At 39.0% G+C, this 26,506-nt stretch overlaps 1 protein-coding gene across 3 annotated transcripts; it reads left to right on the top strand.

Annotated features, from left to right (window-relative positions):
* Positions 1-26,195, top strand: LOC109859297 (protein kinase C, brain isozyme). Of its 3 annotated transcripts, none has more exons than XM_020437400.1 (14): positions 1-1,245; positions 9,657-9,688; positions 9,786-9,868; positions 13,473-13,584; positions 22,472-22,600; positions 22,970-23,123; positions 23,279-23,507; positions 23,598-23,729; positions 23,814-23,987; positions 24,365-24,456; positions 24,857-25,058; positions 25,309-25,497; positions 25,657-25,797; positions 25,889-26,195. In XM_020437400.1, the coding sequence occupies exons 1-14, from the start codon at positions 1,049-1,051 to the stop codon at positions 26,039-26,041; spliced, it is 2,019 nt and encodes a 672-aa protein (XP_020292989.1). In that variant the 5' UTR covers positions 1-1,048; the 3' UTR covers positions 26,042-26,195. The 3 variants fall into 3 exon arrangements, with proteins under 3 accessions (XP_020292989.1, XP_020292990.1, XP_020292991.1); XM_020437401.1 differs by lacking the exon at positions 13,473-13,584 and adding an exon at positions 17,930-18,038 and having other exon boundaries at positions 2-1,245; XM_020437402.1 differs by lacking the exons at positions 1-1,245; positions 9,657-9,688; positions 13,473-13,584 and having other exon boundaries at positions 9,805-9,868.
* Positions 26,196-26,506: the final 311 nt, after the last annotated feature.

Below are 26,506 nucleotides of genomic sequence, written 5' to 3'. Positions count from 1 at the left end.
CGTTGCCGGGGTCTTCCCTGGCCGTCGGTCGGATGTCGATATTCGAGTGCGCAGCGCAGGCTGAGCAGTGGCAATGCCGAGCCACTGCGTCGAGAGTCTAAAATTATCGGGTAGCCCGCGCGCGCGATTTACTAACGAGGAGAGGGGAGAGAAAGAATAGAGGTGCGGAGGAGCGTCCCTTTGCGAAACAAGGACAGCTTGCGCACAATCGAGCGAGAGAGCAGATTGCAAGGTAAAGCGAGACAGACAATATACTACGTGTGTAACATCTAATCCAGAGCAAAGAGCGTGAGGTGGTGAAGACAGTGAGAGAGTGAGACAAAAAATTGGAGCAAACAAGTAGAAAAGGTGAGACGGAATCGTCAAAAAGAGAGACAACAAAAAGGTGCACATTTCCCAGGAGAGAAAAAGAGGAAAACGCGCGCGCGAGACAGAATCGAATACAGTCGATCGAGGTGGGCATTGTGCGCGCGCTAAGAAGGAGTAAAAGAGAAAGGTGGTGGAAAACAAGAGAGATAGTCAGGAGAAGAGGTGCAAGTTACACCGCGTTGCAGCAGCAGATGAGTATACGTTTAGCTAGCACCTAGGCTCGCGTTAGACGTCGCGGAGCACGTTAGACGGCTCGAACAAACCGCGCGCGCCGACGTCGGGCCGCCATTTGTCCCTCTCTATTTCTCTCTCTCTCTCTCTCTCTCTCTCCTTTTACTCCCATACCTCCTTCCTCTCGCTTCCACCGCGCCGTCGTCCGTCAAACATCGCGAGACACACCGTCGTCGGTCTGTGCGTCGTGTGACAGCTCCCGCGCGCGCGGTCTTTCTCTTCGCGACTTCGATTTAGTTTCGTCGTCAACCATCGTAGAAGGTGGAACCGCGAGAGTAAAAACGCGCGCGGCCATCGCGGGCCTGATCGCGGAGATTCCCGGGATAGCCGGCATCCTCGGGCAGACAAACGGCTCAACGATCGGCTCGTCCGTCGATTTAGACGACGACGACGACGACGTTGGTCAGTCGATTTATTGTCGATCGATCGTTCAAGCCGAGCAAATACCATGGCGGACAAGCAGGAGAACAACACGTGCGAGGACTCCCTCGGGACCGGCGACACCGACACTCTTTTCGCTAAGAAGATCCGCGGCCGGAAAGGTGCTCTCAAGAAGAAGAATGTCTACATGGTCAAGAATCACAGCTTTATGCCCAGATTCTTTAAACAGCCAACTTTCTGCAGCCATTGTAAGGACTTCATATGGTAAGTAGCACGATCGCGTTAATGGACTCTTTGTAAATTGTCCTCGTTGCATATCGACGCGCCAACTCGCGTGCCCCCCTGTTGCTTACTCTCTGGTTACATTGAGAACTGCGTTTCATTCGTTTATCGAATTTGTCTCTCCTTGTTGTGTTCAATATAATGATTGTAACGAAATAACGACGACGAGATAAACTAGTGCGTCTTGTCTCCGTATAATTTGTTGTTTTTTTTTTTGTTTTTACAATTAAAAAACAAAGAATAATGAACTGAGATTCATCTCGGGCTCTGATTTTTTTTTTTTAACTAATAAATGAATGGTCGTAAAGAGCCGGTCGCAGGATGTTGTGCGAGTATAAATGTGCGTATATAAATGTAAGAATACATTTTTATATATGCTTTCACGTATATAAATTTATATACGCACATTTACCCGCACAACATCCTGCGACCGGCTCTTTACGACCGTTCATTTATTAGTTTTAAAAAACAAAAATTACCGAAATCGTTCGGGAATAAATGTACAAAGTTCATTCATCAGATGTACGAAAGCAATCATTTGAGACAAAAATAATACTTTTGTCTCACAAAAATACTTTGCCCCAGAAAATAGAACTGTAAGATGATATTCTCATTTGCGGCACTTTGATCTTGGAAAACGTTTGTAGTGGTATTCGCGTATTGCATATTTTCAGCCTGGCACCAATCGTTTTACCTATCATTAGCCTCTTATTGTTTGAACGTGTTTCTGAAAACACGAAGGCGAACTGTGTGCGCTGACACGCGTTCGCTGGCTCCGCAACGTAAATCGCATCTGTGCGTTGAATATGCGTTCCGGGTAACGATCGAGTTTGCATTCCCGGCCCGGGAGAAGAGCAGGTGAACGCCTCGGGGATAAGCTCATCACGGGGGTGGCTCACACACACGACAACCCCGCGTTTGCTCCAGTAGCAAAAATGTGTTTACAAAATCTTACGTCGATTTTGACGAAAAAAACATAATTGACTGACGCGTGTAATGTATTTTGATACAATTTCAACGTGTTAATTTGAACAGTTTTTTTTTTTTTTTTTTGGGCAGAAGAAATTAATCGACTTATTTTCTTTCTTCTCTTTTAATTCTCACTTCTCTTTTTTGTATCATGTGACAACATACGCGCGCGCGCGAGTGTTAAAATAAATACGCAGAATGAAATGAATCGACTTTTTTTTTATTAGCTAACGTGAGTATATCATCACGTGAAGTAGTTTACTCTTGTTACGTGCAAAAGAATGACAAATGACGTTATATATTACTTTATATTTTGACTTTTGACACTGATTACAATTCACGTTCAAAAATAATATAATCGGTTACAAATTAACGGTGCTAATCTTGTCTTAATTATGCGCTCGGTCTTTTTCCTTCTTCTTCCGAGTCTTGTGTTTACACACACACACACACACACATATATATATATATATGAACACAGAGTGGTTTATTTGTAATGACCAATTAATGATCTCTCTCTCTCTCTCTCTCTCTCTACGGCGGCAACAATATGCCACTTCTGATTGTCCAATTAACAGTGATAAAACCGGTCAATGCTTCATAAATACCCATTGCTTTTTGATACTTTCACACCTCTGCGTTACGTATTCGATATTTCATTTCGCGTATGAAAATTTTCAACGGCGTAAAAAATCGGCGTGATTATTTGCGACAAAGAAAAAACGTAAAAGTGCTCCGGACTGTTAATCCGCTTTTGTGCGTGCCATTTGCTTTCAGTCACAGGATCTTCGGATCTTCGGATGGAATATTGAGATATACAGAGCTAGAGAGATTGATTGATAAAAATAAAACTGTGCACTCTCAGCTTTCACTCAGGGTAGTGCGACTTTTCTCAACTCGCTTGTTCGATCCAAGAAAATTAATATTTATGAAAAAAAAAAAAAAAAAACTAATTAACTTCACTTAGACTCTGTCGTAAAATTACGTATTGTCGTGATAAAAAAAGCACAAGAAAATGAATTTCACGGATCAATTAAAAGTTTCCGTTCTCTTTTGCGGATATTACCTTGGCCTTCGAGTGAAGGATTTAATATCTGACTCGTGATCCGTTGAGGTGTACTTGATTTCGTCCGTAACTCAGTTGAGCTTCTGGAAATATGTCGACCACGGACTTGCAGTCTGTGCTTTAATACGTAGTTTCTTCTCGTGTCACAATACAGTGTGTAAGACGATAAACAAATAAAGTCGAAAATCTCCATCTCGAAGAAACAGATAATATTTTGAGTTAGAGATGTTCGATCCGTCGAGATTCGAGTTTCCGAAGGGTTTCTCTCGAGCAGAGGTCAATTTTAAATCAATCCGAATTGTGGAAATGATATTGGGTAACCGGGACGCTCGTAAATCTTCCGACGTTTCTGTGTGTTTTGCCGACTCATACAAACATCTTCTACGAGAGAGCGAATAAAAATTCGAAATACATAGAGAGAGTTAGCGAAGGTTCGGATTGACGAGGTTGTACGTAAATCTAGTCAATATTGCTCTCGAGCCGGTCGATCTCGAGGCGGAGAGGCCAAGCACACAGTTAAACGATCCGGCCTTGACGTACTCTCGCGCGCTCTTGGATTCTTCCTCTATCTATCCGAATTAGAAACCTCTTCGCTGTGGTGCGGAAAACGTGCGCCGCTACACATGCGCCCGAATCTATCTTTTTTTTTCTTTTCCAAATGTGCTGCCACGTGCGTGCAATCTGTCGACCTTTCGCGGAGAAAGAGAACGTTTTGGCTACATTTCTTATTTCTTACCTTCGATCGCTCTTTCAATATCGATGAGAAAAACTCCTCGGAACTTTTCTGAGATGACAAAGCAAAATTGGGTCATTCGGCGCGCGCGCGAGCACACAGACGCGCGTTGTAAATTTAGTATATCTTTTACACAGAGTGAGTTTCTCTGGCTCTCTCTGTGTGTGTGTGTGTGTGTGTGTGTGTGTGTGTGGAAATAGAACGCGTTTTGCGCAAGTAACAATCGTCAATTCTTCGAGTATTGATGTAATTAGGTTTTAGAATTACAACGGCAGACCGTATTGCACGGGGTTCTTACATATGTATAAGTAGGTCTTCGGACGCGCCGGCTGACGATAAATTTATAAACGTTCCTAGAGAGATTTATATATTTTATTCAGAGAAAGCATAGAAGAAAGCAGAATATTTTATCAATCTTTTAAATAAAAGTTTCGTGTGAGATATTAGGTTCGCGTTTTGAAAATTTTCAAAACGCGTCAGAGAATTTTCCCGTTCAAACACTTTTTCGCGAGAGGACAAAAGAACGAATATTTATGTGTATTTGTTTTGAGATGTTATTATTTAATAAACATCCTATAACAACAAAAGAACATAAATCTTCTTCTCTTTCTCCCCCTCGCTCGTTTATCTTTGTAGTTTTTCTACTTAATTGTAATTGATATTGCTTCGCGCAGCTTTTACAGATGCTTCATGAATAATTTTAATTAGGCCTATTGTAATGAAGCTTGCGGTTTCGCGCGCACGGGAGCGCAATTACGTGGCAAGAATTAATTCTTTGTCGGCGTTGCGCAACGTTTTTTCCCGCTAACGAAGCTACGAATATTGGCAAGAAAAAACGAACTGTTTGAGGGGCAACGCGATTCTCGCAGGTGTGTGCAAGATGAAACGTTATGTAAAAAACAGAAGATGAAGCGGAATTAACATAACCGGTCAACAAATTTATTACAGTCGGAGTGATCTTTCGTATCAACCTGGTATTTCTTTTTGGCAAGTTTTTCAAGAAATATCGCAGATCTTCCGAATTGTTAGAGAAAACCCAATGTCGTTAAATCTGTTCCGCTTTGTTAGTCAATAAACAATGTGTTTATACACGCAAGAAGTGTGACTTTCTCTATTTTTTTTTTTTTTTTTGTTTCCAAGATGTGGAACGACTTGTTTTCACTTGAATCACATCTAATCGCACGGAGAGACATTGTGTGAGATTTATTTCATATGTTTCCATGCCTTTACCGTGTGGTTTCACGTCGCGTGTCAACGCGTCGCGACGACGATTGCTTTTTCAGCTAATAAATTATCGCGGTTTTTTTTTTTAGTCATCTTATCAACTTTATCGATGAAGTAAACGCGTAACTTGTTTGTGTCTTGCGCGTAGTGTGCGTAAACCGCATTCACTCGCGGCCGTCTTGTGACATAAGCGAAGTAAATTGACGCGCAGAAAAATTAAAACCGATCGATAAAATTGAATCACGATTCCCGAGAATCTCAACTGATACGCTTTTTTTCAAACAAGATTCAAAGCGTCAACGACTATGTCGAGCTTAGGAGAGTAAAGGTAGAGATAATTGTTTGTTGCGAAAATTTGCATTTAGATTAAGTTTGTTAAATTGAAAATTTATAAGTAACGCAATGTTTTTTCCGAGCGTGTTTTCTTTCTGGTTCAAAGTCCACAATACGTGATTGGAATATATATTACAAACGCCAACTTGTACTTCGGTAATAAGTTTTCTCGCGAGATTCTCGCTCCCCTTGAGAGAGACGAGAGGATACTATTATTATTATTTCTATCGCGCGCGATGTCGTAACTTACAAAAGTCATTTCCGTTGACAACCTGTGACCGTGCCCAGTTGGTTAGATCACTTCGTATAGTACGTATCTTCATTAAAAGTGGAACAATCGAAAGAGAGAGAGAGAGAGAGAGAAAGAGAGAACGATTTCGCGGGGGGTTATTCATAGTAGTAAAACGTTTAATGTCACAGATACGACGAAGAAAACGGTTGGTATTTCTTTTCGAGCATTCTCATTCTCTCAACGTAAAAGCTAACGCCGCGATTGGTTGGTTTGCTCGCCGCTCACGTCTCGTTGCTTAAGTTTTTTTCGTGCGTGTTTTTGACTTAAGAGAAATAAAGAATGAGAGACCATTTCGGCTTGGAAGGGGGGGATTCCTTACTGTGGATTTATCGGCACATTTTTCCTTTGACATATCGGACACAAAATGAAATGTGAAAAAATCGACCTCTCTTTCTCTCGCGTCGAAGCGAACGTAGTTTTCCTACAGATTTATCGAGCATTAAATCGTTTCAAATTAAATTAAACAAATTTCAGGAGAAACAGAGAGACGAAGAGAAACAAGGCCGCGAGATAGAGATGCTCGATCGTTAACTAGATTGTTAATGATGTGTACGATTGAGATAATTGAAATTGGAGTGAATTATCTTGGTTTGAGATCGTAGTTTCGTCACCAAAAACACACACACGACACCCCAGAGCAGAGTCACGTCACAACTCACTTCGATCGCAGAAAATCGCTAACGACCGCGACGTCGTTATACTCGGAACAAACCAACCGGATATTGTCTCATTAACGTTTGATTAATAAGAAGGAAAATATTCAGCATAACGTGATTTACGACTTTCGCAATTGCTGGCGTTGAATAATCGAGATTTCAAGTCCAAGATCCGTTCTGCTGATAAAATTAATTATGTAAAATCACGTTATTACACACGTGTTGTAGGTGAAAATTAATAAGTTTTTCTTAACAAAAAAAAATCGTGCGTCACTTATACGCGCGTGTATATTTTTTTGTATTAAGAGTTTTATACATTTTTTAAGTTTTATATACGTTTATTTTTTGTTGTAATAACAGTTTATTACAGCAAAATTGCTGTTTGATCATTTTAAATATGATCATCTCGCGTTTTATTTTGTGATAAATTTTTACATCATGAACTCTGTTGGAATCAAGCGTCATTACAATGTAATCGTCGTCAATGTGCTGTTGCAACACGTGTGTCGTTTTGTGAAAAATAATTCCTTAATTAGCGACGAAATATATTGGTCGCATAAATATTCGCGCGCGTTGGCAGAAGGCCAGTGAACTGCCTGTTGAGTCTTTCTGTGCTAGAAATTGCATTCGACCGTTCATTATTTTCGTGACTTCGAATACGCGAGTCGGCTAAATTGCGATATTTATATCACGCCATACGAAGTTCAACGATTTTTATTTCTTGCTTCACTTGTCTGCTATCAGAGCTCTTAGCAGCAGTTTAATAAAAATAAAAAAATAAAAAAATAAAAAAAAAGAATTTCCGTGCGTTTTGTTTTAATACTGAACTTCGTTGTATTTACACGAGCTTTTAAAAGTTAAAAAACAGAAAATAAAATAATGGCTGGTCGAAGATGTTCCGTGTACTCAAATATTATTGTGTTCAAGTGAATTTTTTTCCGGACGATTTGACGACCGATTCGCCTTCCCCATTTCCCGTGACTCTTCAATTGATTTCCTCCTGACGATTCGACTGCTCTTCGCTCATTTCCTGCGAGTTATAGCTTTTTTCCTGAACGGGAAAACGCTACCAGCTCTGAATTAGCAATAAACTGACATAAAAATTTCATTGAGTTTATAATTGAATGTTGTGAATACAAAAAAAAAAAAAAACAAATTGACATTTGCGGAAATGTAACGTGTAGTTAGTTTCGTTTTTTTTTTTGTGTGTCGCATTAGAAATTGAAATTGACTTTTTGTGCATACGTGCATGTGACATCTGTGAAACGTATTTTAAAATTGCGTCTGCGTTTACAGCAATATAGGCTAATCGCAGATTTGCCATTCTCTCTTCCGCGTTCCCCTCCGGTTTCGCTATTACCGGCACTTCTTTCGACCACAAAACAACCCCTCGGCAAAAGAGCTCTGTGATTCTCGACTTCTCTATCTTGCACGGCTTCTTTCCACCCTTTGTACGAGTTCCGCTCTTAACCCTCGACAACGTCGCGACCGTCTTTTCGTTCTTGCGTTCTTGCGTCGCGCGAGATTGACGTGCGTCATCGATGTCGTCCTCTGTAAAGTCCTGTTTATTTTTGGTACATACACCATCGTCGTCACACCGTAACTCTGCGGCATAATTATCGTCAGCAACATATAAGGCGACAATTAAGATGATCGATGGCTTTAAACGGCGGGAGCTGAACTTATCAGATGAAAAATATTTGATCCCTTGAGATGAAAAACACACGTGCGTGGATCCGGAGATCATGTGCGACGAGTAAAATTTGAATAAAACATAAAGCGCGCGTGTCTTTTTTTTTTTTTTTTTATTTTTGTTTTAGATCGTGTGTGTTTTGGTATATACGATTTTTGCGTTTTTCGAGGCAGCAATTGATATCTAAAAAACAAGAAAGAAGATAAACAAATAACAATCCGTTGTCAAAGTGCACTTCTAACAATCGTTAACGGCACAAGTGCTCGGATGCAGAATCTTGAATTATCGATTTGCTCATTTTGTTTTTTGAGAAGAGATCTAATCGGCGATTCGACATGGAACAGTTCTCAAACCCCCCTCCCCCGTTAGAGTTCGAAAATTGGATAATTGCGAACGACGTTGAAGCGCACTTTTATCCAGCTAGACTTCGAACGTTTTCTCTCCGTCTTCTTTACTCTCAATTTTTTCCTCTCACGGATATATTACGCGCCTGCAATGTCGACGCTTCTCGTGGTCGAATGCTACAATATAAAGTTGTTACATACATTGTTTATAGCTTGCGGGATTAAACGCGAATGGGAAACCAGACGGGGAGTTGTAAACAATGTCTTGCTCGTGTATATACTATTAGATAAGAATAACTAGCGAGATCACGTCGCGATGTGTGTGGCGGGGGGAATTTACGATTCAGATTAATCAGACACACACGATGTGATTATAACGCGCGTAACGATGTATCTACGTAATCGCAAATGTTTTTAAAACGGAGATAATCATCATCTTTATATGTTCCGCGAAACAATTTCCATAAAAATTTCATCAATCTAATTCTGCAAAATATTATTTTCATCCAGACGCGGTGTACAGACAGACGCGCGATAATTAAGGTAGAATAAATGAATATATAATTGTAATCTCATTAAAAGTTACCTCAGAGCGGGGCTAGAACCCCAGAGTGGATAGAACAACTGGCTCCGCATTCCGAAGGGAAGGAAGTAAATAACATGGGAAAGATATTTTAGTTCAAAAGATCACAGAGAAAGGAAGCATAGCGGCATAAAATGACATCGTAGAATTAACATAAGAGAGATAGAGTCTTTCCTTCTTTCCTCAACGTTTATCTTGAGTTTTCCGTAATTAGATTTTCACAGATAAATGTTGTGATAATAAGACGGATAAAAAATCTCACGTTATAATTTTTAATAATGTTATTTTTTTTTAATGTCACGTTATACGTTAAATAGTTTTGTTACATAAATTTTATCTGTGTGCGAGCTACTTTCTTTCTGACAAAATTCTCGTTTATTTCGTGTGTACAGTCGTTAACGGCGTCACAACATCGTCCGTGACACGCGATTGATAGTTTTTTTTTTTTTTTTGTGTACATAAGGTATCTACTGACAAGCTTATTCTGTTTGTTGTTACAGGGGCTTCGGCAAACAGGGATACCAGTGCCAAGGTAAGAGAGACAGATAGACCGACTCACATCGACTGATGTAATTCATCAGATGTGATTTTTTTGAGGAAAAAAACTCGAATACGGCGTTTTGTTTTAGTTTGTAGTTTCGTCGTTCACAAACGATGTCACGAATACGTGACTTTCACGTGTCCGGGAGCTGACAAAGGAGCCGACTCGGATGTGAGTACATTATATACCCGAATTCATTTCTTCTCTTCACATTCCTCCTTACCGCGCGGACCACATATATATCTCGCCTTTCCTCCCTTTTATTCTCAGCCAAAGATTTTCTCTCTCTCAGAAACTTTCGTTGAAAATAGATCTTCCGAACGTCCGCAAATCTGACGAATTTATCACGCGTAGTCCATTTGCCGCGAAAATCCAATCTTATATCATTCGATAAATTGCGTTTGATAAAAGCGTGTCGCTCTATAGAAAAGTGACGACTGACAATAAAAATCTGTCAAATATGTGATATTTTTTTTATAATTCCAAGTATATGGTGTGTGTGTGTGTGTGTAAACGTAAATTTAAGATCGAAGCGTATGTTAGGATGCCATGTTTTCAAACCGTGTGTATAAGAAATTTATAAATATTTCTCTATAAAAATATATCCTTTTTGAGCTTTTTCAGAGCCGAGAAAAATCGTGCATGCTGCGAAACGTGTTTTTTTCTTGTACAAGACACACACTTCACGGAACTCTTTATTACTCACATATTAATACAGATATCTGCATGAAATTTTAACAAAAGATAGTTGAGAATATGTAAAATAAATATAACAAAATTACCGAAACATCCCGCCGCTTAGTTTTTTTTTAATATTTGAAATTAAATGTTAACCTTGTCCTCAAGCCTCTAAAAACAAAAGATACTTAAAGATAAAATATTATTTACTTAAATCGCGGCAATTTAAATATGTTCGACGCATTAATTAAGATATTGTTTAATGTTACAAAGTGCAATGTATTTTTTTATTAATACGGGGACATTTAATACCAGACGTAATTAAGTTAGAGAGACCTTTTACGTGTTTTAATTAAAGAAGATCTTCTAAATATTAATTATCATGCGTTTTACCTTCTTTTGTTTACCATTTCAAAATAAAGAAACTTTAACTCAAGCGTAATAATAGTCTTTGCTACTAACACAAGAGAAGGATTAGTTTGCCAACTTATATTCCGGAATATATAGAAGAGTTTCAGATCGCGGACGGGGTTTAAAAATAAACTCACAAGAGGGAATTACGAAAATTATTACGCTGCCACTTTCAAATTTCTTTACAACTAAACTTACGGAAGATAAAGTTTCAACGAGAGTGCGTGGTAAATTTATCGCGATAAAAGTCACCGTATAGCTTAGCGCGCGCGTCCGCGGTGTATCCTTTTTATCTCACAAGCCGAAACGCTGTGAAATAAAAAGATAATGAGATAAAAGATTCTTGGCTAGGCTAGGATAAAAGGAAGGAGAAATGACCATATCCTTAGAAACTGAGGCCTCTATTTATAGTCCCGCTACTCAAATCTTGCTTCGAGATCCTCGAGAGTCGAGATTCAAGTAAACAAAAATCGACTAATTGTGCGACAAAAAATATTGGTTTCGTCAGACAGACTTTGTTTTCACAACTCGTGTTGTTACCGTCAGACAAACTTCATGAACTCAACTGAGTGTATGAAATTTCATGATTACAAGTGTCAAATGTTGAAATTCGTTTAGCTGAAACGCGACTATAAATACGCGGGCCTATAAGAGCTGTACGTTCTTCTTCCACATTGTCTCTTTGCACCACGCTCACTCTGCCTAAACCAACGTGTCCTTTTGCGCTTCGTTTAACACGCTTTTGATTATCTCGGAGAGTGACTCGCCGGACAAACATAGTCGACTTGTCATTTCCGATGCCTTGAGGCGAAAACGTTTTTGGCTCGAAACAATTTTCCTGTATAAAAGCGCTTCTCTCTGTAAAGAGACTTGAAAAAGAAACACACCAAAAAAAAAAACTGCTTAACAATATATTCTCATTTTTTTCTAAACCGGAAAATTAAATCCAAATAATGAGAGAGATGTTTTTAATCGTTGCAAAAATAATTCAATTTTGACATTTTCGGTTATTTTAATGTACAAAAATATACGTATATAAAAACATCAATTCCAAGAAAAAAAGAATGAATTGTTCGTGTCTCAATCGATGAATTTACTAGCTACCTCATTTCTCGCCTGACTTGAGACTGGCGATTTGGAACGGTATCGAAATGTTGTTTTTCACGCCGAACAGTTATCGAAGTCTTTAAAGAGAATGTCAAGGAGGATTACGGCGTATTCGAGCTTCGAACGTTTTCCCTTCTCTTCCGCCTCGGGAAAAAGGTTTTATTTATCTTTAAAACTTTCCATCTTTCTCTCTCTCTCTCTCTTTCTCATCAACTAATCGAAGGTCCTCGCTGACTTTCCATTTGATCTTGTGTGCTGACTTCTCTCGTCCTGTTTTTCCTTTTGTGCTTCTGCGCTTCGAAGGTAATCCTTTCCGCGCCTATATTGATTTGCGTGGATATCGTGGTGGATCGTAGATTTCCCTTTAAGTCGTGTAATGCTTTTTCATTGTTATCCGCGACGCGAGGAACTTACGCGAACGCCAGCGATGTAGTTTTTCGATTTTTATTCTTCCCGCGTGGAAGAAAGATGCGCGAAAGTAACGGAAGATAAATTGAAGAACGAATGTTACAAGCAGTTGCTGCTTGTCAAAATAGAATTTGTATTTCTGTATTTTTTTTTCTTTTACGCGCGTTTTCTACAATTGAGAACTACGCGATCTACTTCTGAGAGTCTTCGCCGCGAGTTCTAACCACGTACTCAGCAGTACAATGGTACGACGATAGTTGTAAATAATTATCTATCGACTAGATAGTCGAACTCGCGCCTGGACCGTTTGTGAGGTAACACCGGAAGACTTGATGCGCTCGTTCCGCGCTCGAACTTTCACCCCAACCGCGAAACCTCGTAAAACTTCCTGCCAGCTTGTTTCGGTTTTTGCTCAAGCCAGGAAGCATCGACTGCCGCCGCCGGCGGCAGGATGGTTTCGACAAGTTGTTGAAATACACTTCCTTTGATCCTGTTTGGATGCAAGAGTCGTGATTTTTTAAGTTAAGAACTCGCTTCCCTGAACATTTGAGCGTCGTAGCAGATGTTTTACATTTACATTAATTTCGAGCACGCGCGGAACAATGGCTCGCGGAAGACATTGTTTGTTGTTTCGTCACACATATTACATTATTTATCACGTTAGTAAATATGTTCGGGACGATGATAACTGAAATTGAAAGAAAAAAACTATCTAATTGGAGAAAAAGACAGAAGAAATCTCATTTTGTCGCTCGCTGAAAATTCCTCAAAACATACTCTGACCTTTTCAAATAAACATAAAGGAGCTGGAATAAAGATTACTACTCTCTCGAGCTCAAGACGACCGTTGCGATAGACGTGGTAAGTTAATTTCAAAAGTTGTGCGTTTGCAATTATTTTAGATTTTATCGGGCCAAATCGCGTCGCGTCTCTCTCGGGAGGGTTATTGCGTTACGTTTAATCAGAATTTAATCGGCTTTGGGAAATCTTGCGATCTACAGTCGGGACGTACGGTCTTTACCGAGTCATTTCCACGATCATGATTTTCCTCCCTCCTTTCCGCGTCATTTTCATTATCATCAGACTCCGGAATCTGCGCGCGCGCGGTGCGTGTGTGTGCGTGCGTGTATGTACGTATGTATGTGCACGGTGTAATGGTGTAATAACGCAGGACACACGGACGAAGCACCAATTCAAGCAACACACCTACAACAGCCCTACCTTCTGTGACCACTGTGGTAGTCTTCTCTATGGTGTCATCCACCAGGGCATGAAGTGCCAAGGTATCATATGACGAACGAAAAAGAAAACGAGATCCCAGCGACACGTACACTTCGAGCACACGCTATTCCTCGCATATTACATCCACAAGGATAATACATATACACACACACACACACAAAACATCACATGATGTGAACACACACATTTACACATGATGTACAGTACACCATTTATAAGTTTTTCTTTTTCCTTCTGTTTACTTATTGCTATAGTCCAGCGCGTGATGTTGCTTTATTTCTTCGCATTGTGTAACTCCTACGTGTGTTCTCTTGATCTTTTCTTTGCTCTCTCTTTCTCTCTCTCTCTCTCTCTGTCACACACTTTTCTGTAAATATTGTTCTCGCTGTAAATATTGTAATATAGCGCTAGAAGTTTCTTATTCTTCTCGCTGTATTCCCATTCCGTCGTCACGGCGGAAGATAGAAATCTGATTAATCGCTTTAACAATGATTGCAGATGAACGCGACGATCTACTGTCTTCCTTTATTCGCGCGCGTTCAGACGTAATTTTGCTAATGCAATTAGCGGAGCTTTTAATTACGTAATGTGTCCCTTGGCGCGGATTAGGCACTGATTAGGCATTGTGTCATTGCCAAGTGGCTTTTGTGCGCATTAACTATGGTCTCTCTCTCTCCCGACCTATACGTGGCTACGTATAGTATATGTGCGCGTTTGCGTGTGTGTGTGTGTGTGTGTGTGCATTTGTTAGGTGCATATTAACTTGCTTTACTTATGCACAGTATGCGTGTGTGATTTGTTTTTGCGTGTGAGAGAATATGAAAAGAGATTACACGAAAAAAAAAGACTTTCCAAATGCATCCGCAAAACACGCACACATTCTCTTTTTGTTATTTCTTTTTATCCTCGAATCTCGCGTGTTCGCGTATATATGAAAGAACTCTTTCTACTTAATAGTACGTTTTACGAGCCGTGTATTTACATTTGCTCGCCTCGAAAAAAAAAGTGTTAGAGCGCTTCAAAAGAGAATATACTCTTTCCCCGATAATTGGACGAAACTCGCTCTGTATATTTAGGCCGCTAACATCGGCCGTTTTGAACACGAGAAAAAAAAGCGAGATCGCTTTGACAATTAGTGCGCGAGCCGGTCAAGAGCGCATTTTAGCCACGATGCCATTGAGTCCAATATTTTTTTCACTCTGTCAAAACTTTCCTCGAAAATTGTAAACAATCTTTTGCACAGTCAGAAAAGAGGATATCATAGAAAGAAAGATTATTTAGAGACTGTCTCGGCCTATTAACATAATTTGATTGTTCGCGTTTTACATAAACGTGTGTACATGTATGCGCATTAGCCAATAAAAAAGTTTTATACGTTGGAGGGGAAAAGTTACCTAGAAGTTAGATGTGTTTTTCAAACAGAAGTATTTTAATATATCTGGTAAAATCTTTCTCTATTTAAAATGTTTCAAAATCGCATATTATTTTTATCCCGATAATTAAGTAAAAACAAACAATAGTTAAATTTGAAAAATATTTTGTTAATGAATTTTATACAATCGTATAATATAATAGATTTATCTTTTCGTACCGTTCTTAAACGTGTGTAAATTTGTTTATCACCTCCTCACTATACTTCTGCGGTCTCTTTGTCAATTTGTCTTTTTCTTTAGTGTTGCGAGTTTCCATCGTTGCACATTAATCGCACAAACATTTCACGTTTTTGTTATATTTTTTCGATGTGGTCTTTCAATCTCGTTACATTTCGTACGTATTTTCTTGCTGTACAATTATATTCGATATATTTCCAGAGTTGTTGACGTGATTCTTCGTCTCTTTGGCTATATTCTCTCTCTCTCTCACTCTCTCTCTCTCTGTCTCTCTCTCTCTCTTTCTGTCTCTTTTCCTTTTGTGTATATTTTTACTGTGTGTAAAACTTGGTGTTATGTGTCTCACGATTATTCATGTTCTAGTTTTCTGTTTGTACCACCGGTATAAAACCTGGATGTTTGTAAAAATAAAATTTTTCTCTACACAGTTTGTGTGAAAAAATGTACAATATAGTTAAAAAAACAGACAGCTGTCTTGCTAAAAAAATAGTTTAATTCTGTTTAAAAGAGAATTGTTTGTACGTCCGTATGTTTTTGTTTTTTTTGTTTTTACATGTTTTGAGCGACGTGTGTGGTAATTTTGCAACCACGCGTACACACAGTGTTTGTCACCTCTTCGATATTCCGCGCTCTTCTTTTTTTTTTTTGTATATAATATACATATATGTTTTATTCTTTCTACTTATGTGGACCAGTGAGAATTTGATGGTGTCTCGAATAAGAGCGATCAGGAAGTTGAAAACGGAGAAGAGAGCTACTTGGATATTATATTATTCAGCTTTTTCTTCAACAAAGTTGAGATCACCAACTTACGATTCCATCCAAATCCTATAACTTTTATTCGAATCTTTTTTTTTTTTTTTTTCAATTTTTTGCTCTGTTTTCAAGATTTTTCCACTAAAAACGGAGACATTCTGCATATATTTTTCGCACAAAGAGATAAATTACGTGTAATTTATAAAACGAAGTGCGTGCGACGTTACGAGTCGAGAACATAACAGACATATTTTCAGAGAATTTTCTTCTTTATAGATTTTATCTCACGTGATTCGCTTTTATACTCCACGAGCACGTTTATCATCATTTCCTCGTGTCGCGTTGGGCAAAGCCATCGCGTTCCGCTAATCTTTTCAGAGGGATCAGCGGCACGCGAGCCGTAATTTTACACGTCATCGATGCGAACGATAAAAGCGGTTAATCTGGCCGTTAAAAGACGCGCGCTTGTGAAAGGGGCGCGTTTCATCATCATTTTCGCAACAGCGATGGTAGATTAGATTTGATTAGCATAACGATATTCGGGTCGTTCATCCGTTCAGGTGACTCATCCGTATCGCACAGAAGAAACGAAGGAAAACAATGAACCTCGATATATTTGTGACACTTAGAAATTCTTCATTTCTTTATTCCGGGCAAATTCTTCTTGTTTTCAATCGTCTACGAGGATTGTATGTTCTCAAGCAATTTTGACGATCAGAGGCCACTTCGCAGCATCGCTATGTGGCGCAGGATGTGATCGGAAAGTTTTGTAGATTTCGTCATAGATAAATTTTTTGCGTATTTAACGCTGCGTTTTTTCCGCTGACGTTCCTTCGAGAGCGCTTTGAGTGAAAGCCTCTTTCCTCTGCACCAAGTCTAAGAATAACAGCAGTATTGACCATACAAGGCTCGATAATAACTGATGATAGTCTACCCACGTTCACGTCTCGTGGGACGGACTTTTATAGTCTTTTATGCGAGGGAAAATATTCATAGGTAACGCGACAAATTTCCAATCGACCATCGTGTGCGCTTGCGACAGCGCGCGCAATCTTTTAAGATTCTTCGACTAACGTCTCGTTACCTCGTTAGGGAAGTTCTGTATGTCACTCTGCGTGTGTATGTGTGCGCGCGTGTATGTATGTATGTGTATGTGTGTCTTCTGCTGTGTCAGAGAACTGGCATATTTCGCCGCAAAATTGTATTTTTCTCCGCTCTCTTTTATAAGAGGTAAATAAAATTTGCATTTGCGTTCGCTCTGCTTTGTAGTCGAAAGCTAGATTTATTTTAGTTTTATGCAAGGTATTCCTAATACGCTCGGCAGAGATTCGGTTAAAAAATATTATTTTATGATTTTTCGAATATTGAGAATTCGAATTTATGCGCGTAGTACTTTACACGCTTAAAAAAACTAGATTTTGCAGCGTTTGACTCCTTAATTCTTCGCTCAGTTAATTCTTTAGGACACTACGCGAGCTAATATTTGTTACAATATTCTTTTGATTTTGATTTTGTTTTTGGTTGAATATCGCAAACAGTAATTTGACCCGACGAGGATCTGCCGCTTCTGTATTCTGGTTAAAAAAAACTGAACACAATCACGCAAACAAAGCGTCGTAAACAAACTCACACCGATATACAGTGAATATGAACTCGGGAAGAGAGTTGCACTTGTGCGGCACACTCAATCATCAACGACGTTCATCGCAATCTCGTGCGCCTTGTCCTTAAACGTTCATTATATTCACGTGACTCACGTGCACATTTGTATTCCTTGTTGCTTCCGCTTCACTTCAGCTTCTGGGAAAAACAACGCGAGAAGATCGCGGGGATAAAAAAAAAAAAAATGGGGGACGGGGAAGTAACGAGGGGCTTAATGTTTTTTTCTCCTAAAGCTGGATTCCTCCTTTTGGGATGTCAATCGGTGTATCATCACCGTCCATTTCGATCTCTCCTTCACACAGGATCAGACCACAAATGAAGGACCGGGCTTCCCCGGGCCACTGTTTCTTGTTCTCAGGCGAGCCAAAAGCACAAATGGGACGTGTTCACGTACCTGACGCCGACCTTCTGCGACCACTGCGGCTCGATGCTTCACGGTATCGCCCATCAGGGACTCAAGTGTTCAGGTAGTTAGAAAACTAAGTAAAAAAAAAAAAAAAAAAATCAAGCGCGCTCGTCGATGACACGCCAAACCCGTTAAACGTGGCCAGAGAGCACATCAAATCCTTGATTTATAACACTGCCATCACCAACTACTGTCATCATCATCGCCAATTTCTATACTTACGAAATACGCTCCTCTCATTTAGGTCATCCGCGAATTTGTCACGACAGAATGATCAATTTAACGTACGACCCAGAATTTCGAATATCGGTTATTTAGTTGCGATATATCGGAGCGATGATTTTTTTTTTCATGCTGATAATACAAACGCGCGTTTGAAATGAAAACGCGCGCGCGTTATAATATGTTTATAATACGATTATATACTTTCACTGCGAGTACACAAGACCGTAAACGTGGTCTTGTGTTACTAATAACGTTTCACAGTTAATCGGAGTACAGTTGTGTTACGAGATTTTGCTAAAGCACGGGATTAGATATCTATATATATTGTCGGTATAGAGGACAAAGCAAGAAATGCCGATAAAAAAAGAATATCGAAAATCTATCGACGGTGCGAATGAGTAATTCGTTATATTGCTATTAATAGCCCTAACGTATCGATATCGCGCTTCATCGTTGCGCTCGTTTTGCGCACTTATTCGGAGACTCGGTTGCAGACGTTTCAGATTTCCAGGCCTCGTGAACATGACCGACATACACACGTGCGCGTACGTGTGTACGTATACAGTTCGGGGCGTACGTATATATTCACGCACACGAAGGTTGTTCCGGTTTAATACTCTAAACAATGAAAAGTATTAACGTTATCTTTGTTGCTTTTGCATCATAGTGTTGCGTGTTGAATCGCTTTAACAAAATAATCGCGTCTAAACAGATTTACGGAATACGAAGGTGGAAACCAATCAATTTTGTTTCTGTAGTTAATTTCATTAACGCGAAAGAAGCCATTCAACGGAAAGTAGAAGTACAAAAAAAAAAACGCGCAAAAGATTATAATCTCATGTCAAATATAATAGATTATGTATATGTCTGTATATGTAGTTTTTTTTAAAGAAACAAAATAGAAAACACATTCAGAAAAAAATTAGAACTTTTTTCCAAAGTAATGTATCATAATAGTTTATTTTGATAATCTGTTTATGTATTTGTGCTTCCATATGTAGAGAAACGCTAGTAAATAAAAGCCTAAATAATTATAGATATAGAGTTTAATCCACCCAAGTTCTGGATTCTAAAAAAAAAATCATTTTTCCATTAGTATTTTTATTTCTCCAATAGAAATAAATAAAATATTGTGTTGTCTATGCGCGAAATCGCGTTAAAAATCGCGTTAAAAATCGCGTTAAAAATCGCGTATTGTATATACACATCGTTTTGTGCAAACACGAACATTTATTCATGCGTTTTTTTAACCGGAAACATCTGAATACAAATTTTCCTCGGTAAGTTTAATATTCGAGACTTAACCACTTCGAAGTCAAAAGCTGCGGATGGTCATCGTTGTATCGTTGACGTCCGCAAAAGAGATCTTACTTAAAATGTGAGAGCCTTTCATTTGTAAGAGCGTGGTTCACTTTTTCGCTCTGTCATTCTCGCTGCGGGTTTTTTTTTTTTTTTTTTTTTTTCTACACGGGCTTTAGACCGCGTAATCATCCTCTTGCTGCACCTAAAAGCATCTTTCTCTGACAAGACGATTTGCCATCTCACATTCACAAGGCGCGCTCTATATCTTCTCACTATCTTACTCTGCCGCATCTTTCTCTTTCTCTCTTTCTTTCTCACTTTCTCTCTCTCTCGTATAAACTCGTGGAAAAGCTTCTGAACGACGAGACGCACGATTACATGCCGACTGACACAGAAAACGTGTACACCGAGTGTTGGAGAGCGGCCTATGTATTTTTCTACGTGAATTTTGCACGTGACGCAAAGTAACATAGAAATACATAACCGAGCGTCTCGATGACGTTCGCTCTGCGCTTTCTTTCGGAAAGATAAGAAAAAGAAAAACGCTGGATTTTTCTCTCTTTCTGAATTCTGAAAAAAAACGTTCTCTTCTCACGAAACATCTTCCCAATGTCACACTCAAAAAAACACCTTGCTCCGTAATTTGAACATGTCACGCGTTCACTTAGAAAACAAATAGAATAAAAAACAAAAAAAAAACAGTAACGCATCCCCGTGCGCTCTCTACGGTAATGTAGAATATTAATGTGATCGTTATTGCGGTCTTACGTAGGTATATACTTTCAGCCTTGGTATATTTTTAATTGTGTTATCACAACTGTACTGTATTGTATACCACACCTCGCTCTCCTCTTCGTTCTCTCAGTACGGACGACCATCCTGTGTCTATGCTCGACGACAAAAGCGCGAGAGCAGAAATGTATTTTAATATACCCACTCGCCATTCTTCGCCTATATTCACCCGTTGCTTATTTACACGGCGCGGCGCATTCTAACCTTGTGTGTATCTCGCCGGCTGTTAAACATCCACCGATGCGCCATTATATATTATGCGCATCTCCATCAGTGTGCATTGTACATATGTATAATATTGTATATATTACCATTTTTCATATATCGTTTTCTCTTTTGTTCCATATATATGTGTGTTATACTTATTAAAATAGAATATTTTGTAAAATATACATATATATATGTATATGTTACATACACGCGTGTGTATATAAATTTACATATAATTTTTTTTATATTCTGAGGTATATCGCGCAGCTGTGTATGATGCTACAAAAAAAAAATCCGCAACTTGTAGCTATTATACAATATGAAATACATTCACACGTCGCATACGGTGAGATTCACGTTGCGGTAACGCGTAATTGGATTTGGTTATTAATTGAATTTATTACCGAAGCTTTTTCTCTCTGCATATAGAGAAAAAAGTTTATCTTAAATTTATCTTTTCGCGTACGTGCTAAGGTGCTTTATAATTAAATCTTTGTAATTTAGAACGAAAATTTTGAGAAAGTAAACTAAAATTTACTTGGGAGAACAAAATCAAATTTTATTCTTAACAATATTACACTGTAGCGTCTTGTTTATTATTAGAAGATTCATATATTAATTTAGTATTGTTTTTATAAATTCTCTTTTCTGATTTTCATTGCTACTGTTTCGTAGCTTCTTCAATTTGTTTTCTGTAAAATTCTAATAGATTGATAAAATGCGGGTAAAAATATATACGAATGAAGACTCGTCTAAATGTAGGTTTACTGTACACACGTATATTTAAATTTGTACACTGATATTACGATTAATACATACGCAAACGATATATATATATACAAATTTACATACATATGTATATGTACACAGACATTGTTTGCTGTGCATGCACGTATATATACGTTATATATGCATCTATCACGTCCATAGATTCCATTTATATATATATCAGCGCGTGAATATCAAGTAGTCGTGTATCTTATTTAGCAAACACGTGAACCTCTGATTGTATACCTGTGATTGTATACCATTTTATGTTAATTTATTATTACTCGGAAAGTTAGCTTGTGTTGATGACATGTATATTTGACACATTTACACACGTCGCTATCTGTCATTTTATGTCGAATTCTTCTTCATTACGAGATATTTTTTATCAACTAGATTAGCAAAACATACATTTCGTAGCGTAACATCCAGATATATCCGCATACGTACACGTGGGAAATTCAACAACAATCAATCAAAAATTATCAGTAGTTGCTTTGAACACAATATCATGGAAAACAGTTTCCTCTCTTTTCAGTCGCTCGTTTTTTCACATTAGTTTTCCTCCTCGATCAATGATCTTACAAACATTGTCCTCAGTAGCATGAGAAAGAATAAGTTTTCCTCGTATTATAAAATATGTATAACCCGTTAGCGATTTGTGTCTAACAACAAGTACGACGGTTATTTTGAAAGTGGTGTAAGCGAGAAGATAAAACTTCTACATAGAAGTAATAAAAAAGTAACTTGTTAATGCTACAAACTTTAAAATAAAAATATTAAAAACAAAAGAAAGTGAATATATAAAAAAAAATTCGAAGAAGTAACTTGGATTGAAAAATCCATTTTTAAAGACACGCACCGCTTTCGAAACAAACAACGTTCGTATTCACTGGCAGCCAAAATTTCTCACGTGTACGACCGCAGCTACAATTGAAAGTTTTCGAAATCGTGAAATAATTGATTCTTTGAAAAAAGAAAAACGGTCGAAAAAAAAAAAAAAAACAGAAAAACACAGCGAAAAAGAGAGAAAGATTGTAATCTGTGATTGGAGACTCTCTTGAGCTGCGGCCTCGGTTGAAAATGTTTAAGTGACACTACAAATCTCGATCCTCCTGCGATAATAAGAAAGAAAAGACGACGAGAGATTATTGTATTAACATGATGATATAATCTGATCTGATGACGTCTATGTAGCATGCGACATGAACGTACACAAGAGATGCGAGGAAAGCGTGCCGAATCTATGCGGATGCGATCACACCGAAAGACGTGGTCGTATACACCTACACATCACGTGTTCCGGTGGCAAGCTCACCGTAGAAGGTAAATAAGATATATCCAATAAGTCGTCGCTTTTTGCAAGTTTTGTTTTTTGTTTGTTTGTTTGTTTTTTTTTCTTCGTCTTTTCGGCTCATGTTACTAGCGTTTTTTTTCGACTCATTTTACCGCCGCGTTTTGCGATACTTTAACGAACGTATTCGTTCGGTTTTCGGTTGAAAATAATGATTAGCAAAAACCAGTATTGTACAAAATATAAATGGACGGGTCCGTATTACGCATCTTTTTTCGCAACATTCTGAAATTGATTCTCGTTATCTGGATATACGCGCGTACTCCAGAGCCATCGCAGAGTGCGCGCAGTTTCTTTCATAAGCACTTTACGATAAAATTACTTATTTGTTTGTTCTGCAGTGCGGGAGGGACGAAATCTCATTCCAATGGATCCGAACGGGCTATCGGATCCCTACGTAAAACTGAAGCTAATCCCGGACTCAGATAACGTAAAGAAGAAAACAAAGACAATCAAGTCGTGCTTAAACCCAGAATGGAACGAGACAATCATCTTGTAAGAGTCGCTTCTCGCTGGGTCATATTAAAAAAATAACGTTGCTCCAAGTTTGTTAACGCAATTGTACTTGTAAATTACTTTACTCTTTGTGTATAAATAATCTCGCAAACTGCATAAGGCAACGATTAGAGCAAATTGGATTTTACTATTAGCGACCTCAAGCCTGAGGACAAAGACAGGCGGCTGTTGATCGAGGTGTGGGATTGGGATCGAACGTCTAGAAACGATTTTATGGGGTCCCTGTCCTTCGGCATATCGGAACTTATCAAAGCGCCCGCGAGCGGATGGTTTAAGCTCCTCACTCAAGAAGAGGGAGAGTTCTACAATGTACCTGTTCCTGAGGAAGGCGTTGATCTCGCCGAACTTAAAAGCAAAATGCGGGTATTTATGTATTTGACAATAATTTATTTCTGAGATTACACGCACACACACATACAAAAAAGTAACACGTATTGCTGGGGGAAACTGCAGAAAACTTCGGTAACAAAGAAAACGCACACGACCCAGGACAAGGATATACCGCATAACATGGGTAAAAGCGATCTGATACGTATCACCGACTTCAATTTCTTAATGGTGCTCGGCAAAGGCAGCTTTGGCAAGGTGAAGCTTTTGCTGATTTTGAGATTCAGCTAAGTTCCAAAAATTTGCCGCATTTCTCGACAGAATTCAATTTGGTAATTCAAGGTCTTGCTGGCGGAGAGAAAGGGAACCGACGAGTTGTACGCCATCAAAATTTTGAAGAAGGATATTATTATTCAGGATGATGACGTGGAATGCACGATGGTCGAGAAGCGTGTGCTCGCGCTTTCCAGTAAGCCGCCCTTCTTGGTGCAACTGCATTCTTGCTTTCAGACAATGGTACGAGTAGTACTTAATTTTTTTTTTCTCTTCCTCACACTCGAATTATGTATGTACGTATTTCGATCAGTAATTTACGTCTATCTGTAAAAGTTAGATTGAAACAGAGTTAATTAAAACTTTCTAGCGAAGACCATCTCGAATTAGTGTGAAAATACAACTTGGTTTATTTACATTTGCAGTTTTCAACTTTATTAGCTCATCGAAAGTAGTGTAATTTTAATATTAAATCTTTCTCGAGAATATACAAATGTCGGGCGAAGAATATAAGAGCTCTTTAGCACGCGAACGTTGTGTGAGCCACAGTGAAAGATTAGTTGGAACACACACTTTGCTTGTCGCTTATAAAGATCCCCTTTCTGTTTTCCGCTTCTCAGGATCGTTTGTACTTCGTGATGGAATATGTGAACGGCGGCGATCTGATGTACCAAATACAGCAGTGTGGTAAATTTAAAGAGCCGGTGGCAGTGTGAGTATTTTAGCGTCCGTGAACGTGCTCCGCTTTAACTTGCGGATCGATATTCCTATTAAAGCGCCGCGAGAGACGACGGCGATGACGTGGGAACTCGCGGAGGATGGGAACTCCTCTCTCTCTCTCTCTCTCTCTCTTAAGCAATTCATGTTGTCGAACTTTCTCAATACTATTTTGCGCGAATGTAAAATGAAAACCGATTGTACCTGGATGATATGTCTCGCGTCGACCTCATCGTCGCCGTCACATCCGAATCTCTCGATTGTTTTAAATCCACACGTTCACGGCATTTATCCCGCGAACACATTTCTTAATACACACATGTAAATTTCCGTTTCGCGAAAATCCCGATTGATTGATCTCAAAGACAAGTGTGTTTTTTCTCAAACGCTTGCAGTTTCTACGCGGCCGAGATAGCAATCGGCTTGTTTTTCTTGCACTTGCGCGGCATAGTTTATCGCGATCTCAAACTCGACAACGTCCTGTTGGATCAGGACGGTCACATAAAAATCGCAGATTTCGGAATGTGTAAGGAGGGCATCACCGGCGACAAGACAACCAAAACCTTTTGCGGCACACCCGATTACATAGCGCCCGAGGTAAGAAATACGCAAGTGTTGTATTATTCAAAGCTATATATCGAGCTGTTGATTCAAACAAGTGGTTTTAACAAAAATGCGAATTTTATGTTCAACAACTCCCGTCCACTTATCCACTTTGTCCTCTGGCATATCTTGTGAAATAAAGTTTAATTTAAAGTTTGGGAAAGAGAAGAGAATCTGTGAATTTTACACGACTTGTCTTCTACTGTTACGTGGGAAAATTTCTCTTTATCTTTTTATTGCTCAGATTATTCTGTATCAACCTTACGGCAAGTCCGTGGATTGGTGGGCTTACGGTGTATTGTTGTACGAGATGCTAGTAGGTCAGCCGCCGTTCGACGGGGAGGATGAAGATGAACTTTTCTCCGCGATTACAGATCATAATGTTAGTTATCCAAAGAGTTTGTCGAAAGAGGCTAAAGAAGTTTGTAAAGCAGTAAGTGTGTGCTTTCTTTCACACTCCTACTCGTGTTAGAATTTCAGAAATGTCATGAAAAATTTCCACGTGGCATTTCATCTTTAATGTTAAATTTATTTATTATTGAGTATATTGGTGATAATACACGTGTTCTCGAGCTCACGAAATTTATTGCAGTTCCTCACGAAAAACCCAAGCAAAAGATTAGGATGCGGATTGCGCGGTGAGGAAGACGTGCGAATTCACGCGTTCTTCCGGCGTATTGATTGGGAAAAGATAGAAAACCGCGAGGTGCAGCCACCCTTCAAGCCAAAGATCGTGAGTATTTTCTCTTGGTAAACAATTTTTTATTCCGGAGGAAAGCGTGTGTGTACATATAATGATTGTTTGGTTTTTTCGTGTGTTTCAGCAACATCGTAAGGACGTGAGTAACTTCGACAAGCAGTTTACGTCGGAAAAGACAGACTTGACTCCCACGGATAAGCTGTTCATGATGAACTTGGACCAGACGGAATTTATGGGTTTCTCGTATCTAAATCCGGAATTTGTGCAACACGTCTAAAGCGAATACTTTTTCTCAGATTCGCATCCATCCTTCACTTCATTCCTCGTTGTTCATCTCTTTATCACTCAGGGTTCTCTTATCTTCCTCTCTCTCTCTCTCTCTCTCTCTTTCTCTCTCTCTCTCTCTCTCTCTCTCTCTCTCTNTCTCTCTCTCTCTCTCTCTCTCTCTCTCTCTCTCTCTCTCTCTCGCTCTCGCTCTCTCGATCCATTTCTTTTTCTCTCTTTCTTTCTTTTACTCTATCTCTCTCTGTCTCTCACTATATTCTCGTAAATAATAATTAGCGAGAACATAGAGTGTTGTCATTTTTTGATCTTCTTCTAAGAATTTCGCGCGAGACCGTATTTGTCTAAACGGTCGCGCGAATAACCGCGAATTGTATACAACGTTGTTAGAGAAGGATAAACAAAAGAAAAATAAATAAAAAAAAAAAAAAGAAATCGACGTAGGTGCGTAGTATTTGTC

Source organism: Pseudomyrmex gracilis, unplaced genomic scaffold, assembly GCF_002006095.1.
Source record: "Pseudomyrmex gracilis isolate BER0280 unplaced genomic scaffold, ASM200609v1 scaffold_255, whole genome shotgun sequence".
NCBI classification, from domain to species: domain Eukaryota; kingdom Metazoa; phylum Arthropoda; class Insecta; order Hymenoptera; family Formicidae; genus Pseudomyrmex; species Pseudomyrmex gracilis.
This window is presented reverse-complemented; position numbering and strand designations above follow the sequence as displayed.

Coding starts and splice junctions, on each gene's coding strand:
- LOC109859297 (XM_020437400.1), top strand. CDS start 1,049: ATGGCGGACAAGCAGGAGAACAACACGTGCGAGGACTCCCTCGGGACC. Junction 22,601..22,969: donor TGGCAAGCTCACCGTAGAAG/GTAAATAAGATA, acceptor TTTGTTCTGCAG/TGCGGGAGGGACGAAATCTC. Junction 25,498..25,656: donor CTAAAGAAGTTTGTAAAGCA/GTAAGTGTGTGC, acceptor AATTTATTGCAG/TTCCTCACGAAAAACCCAAG.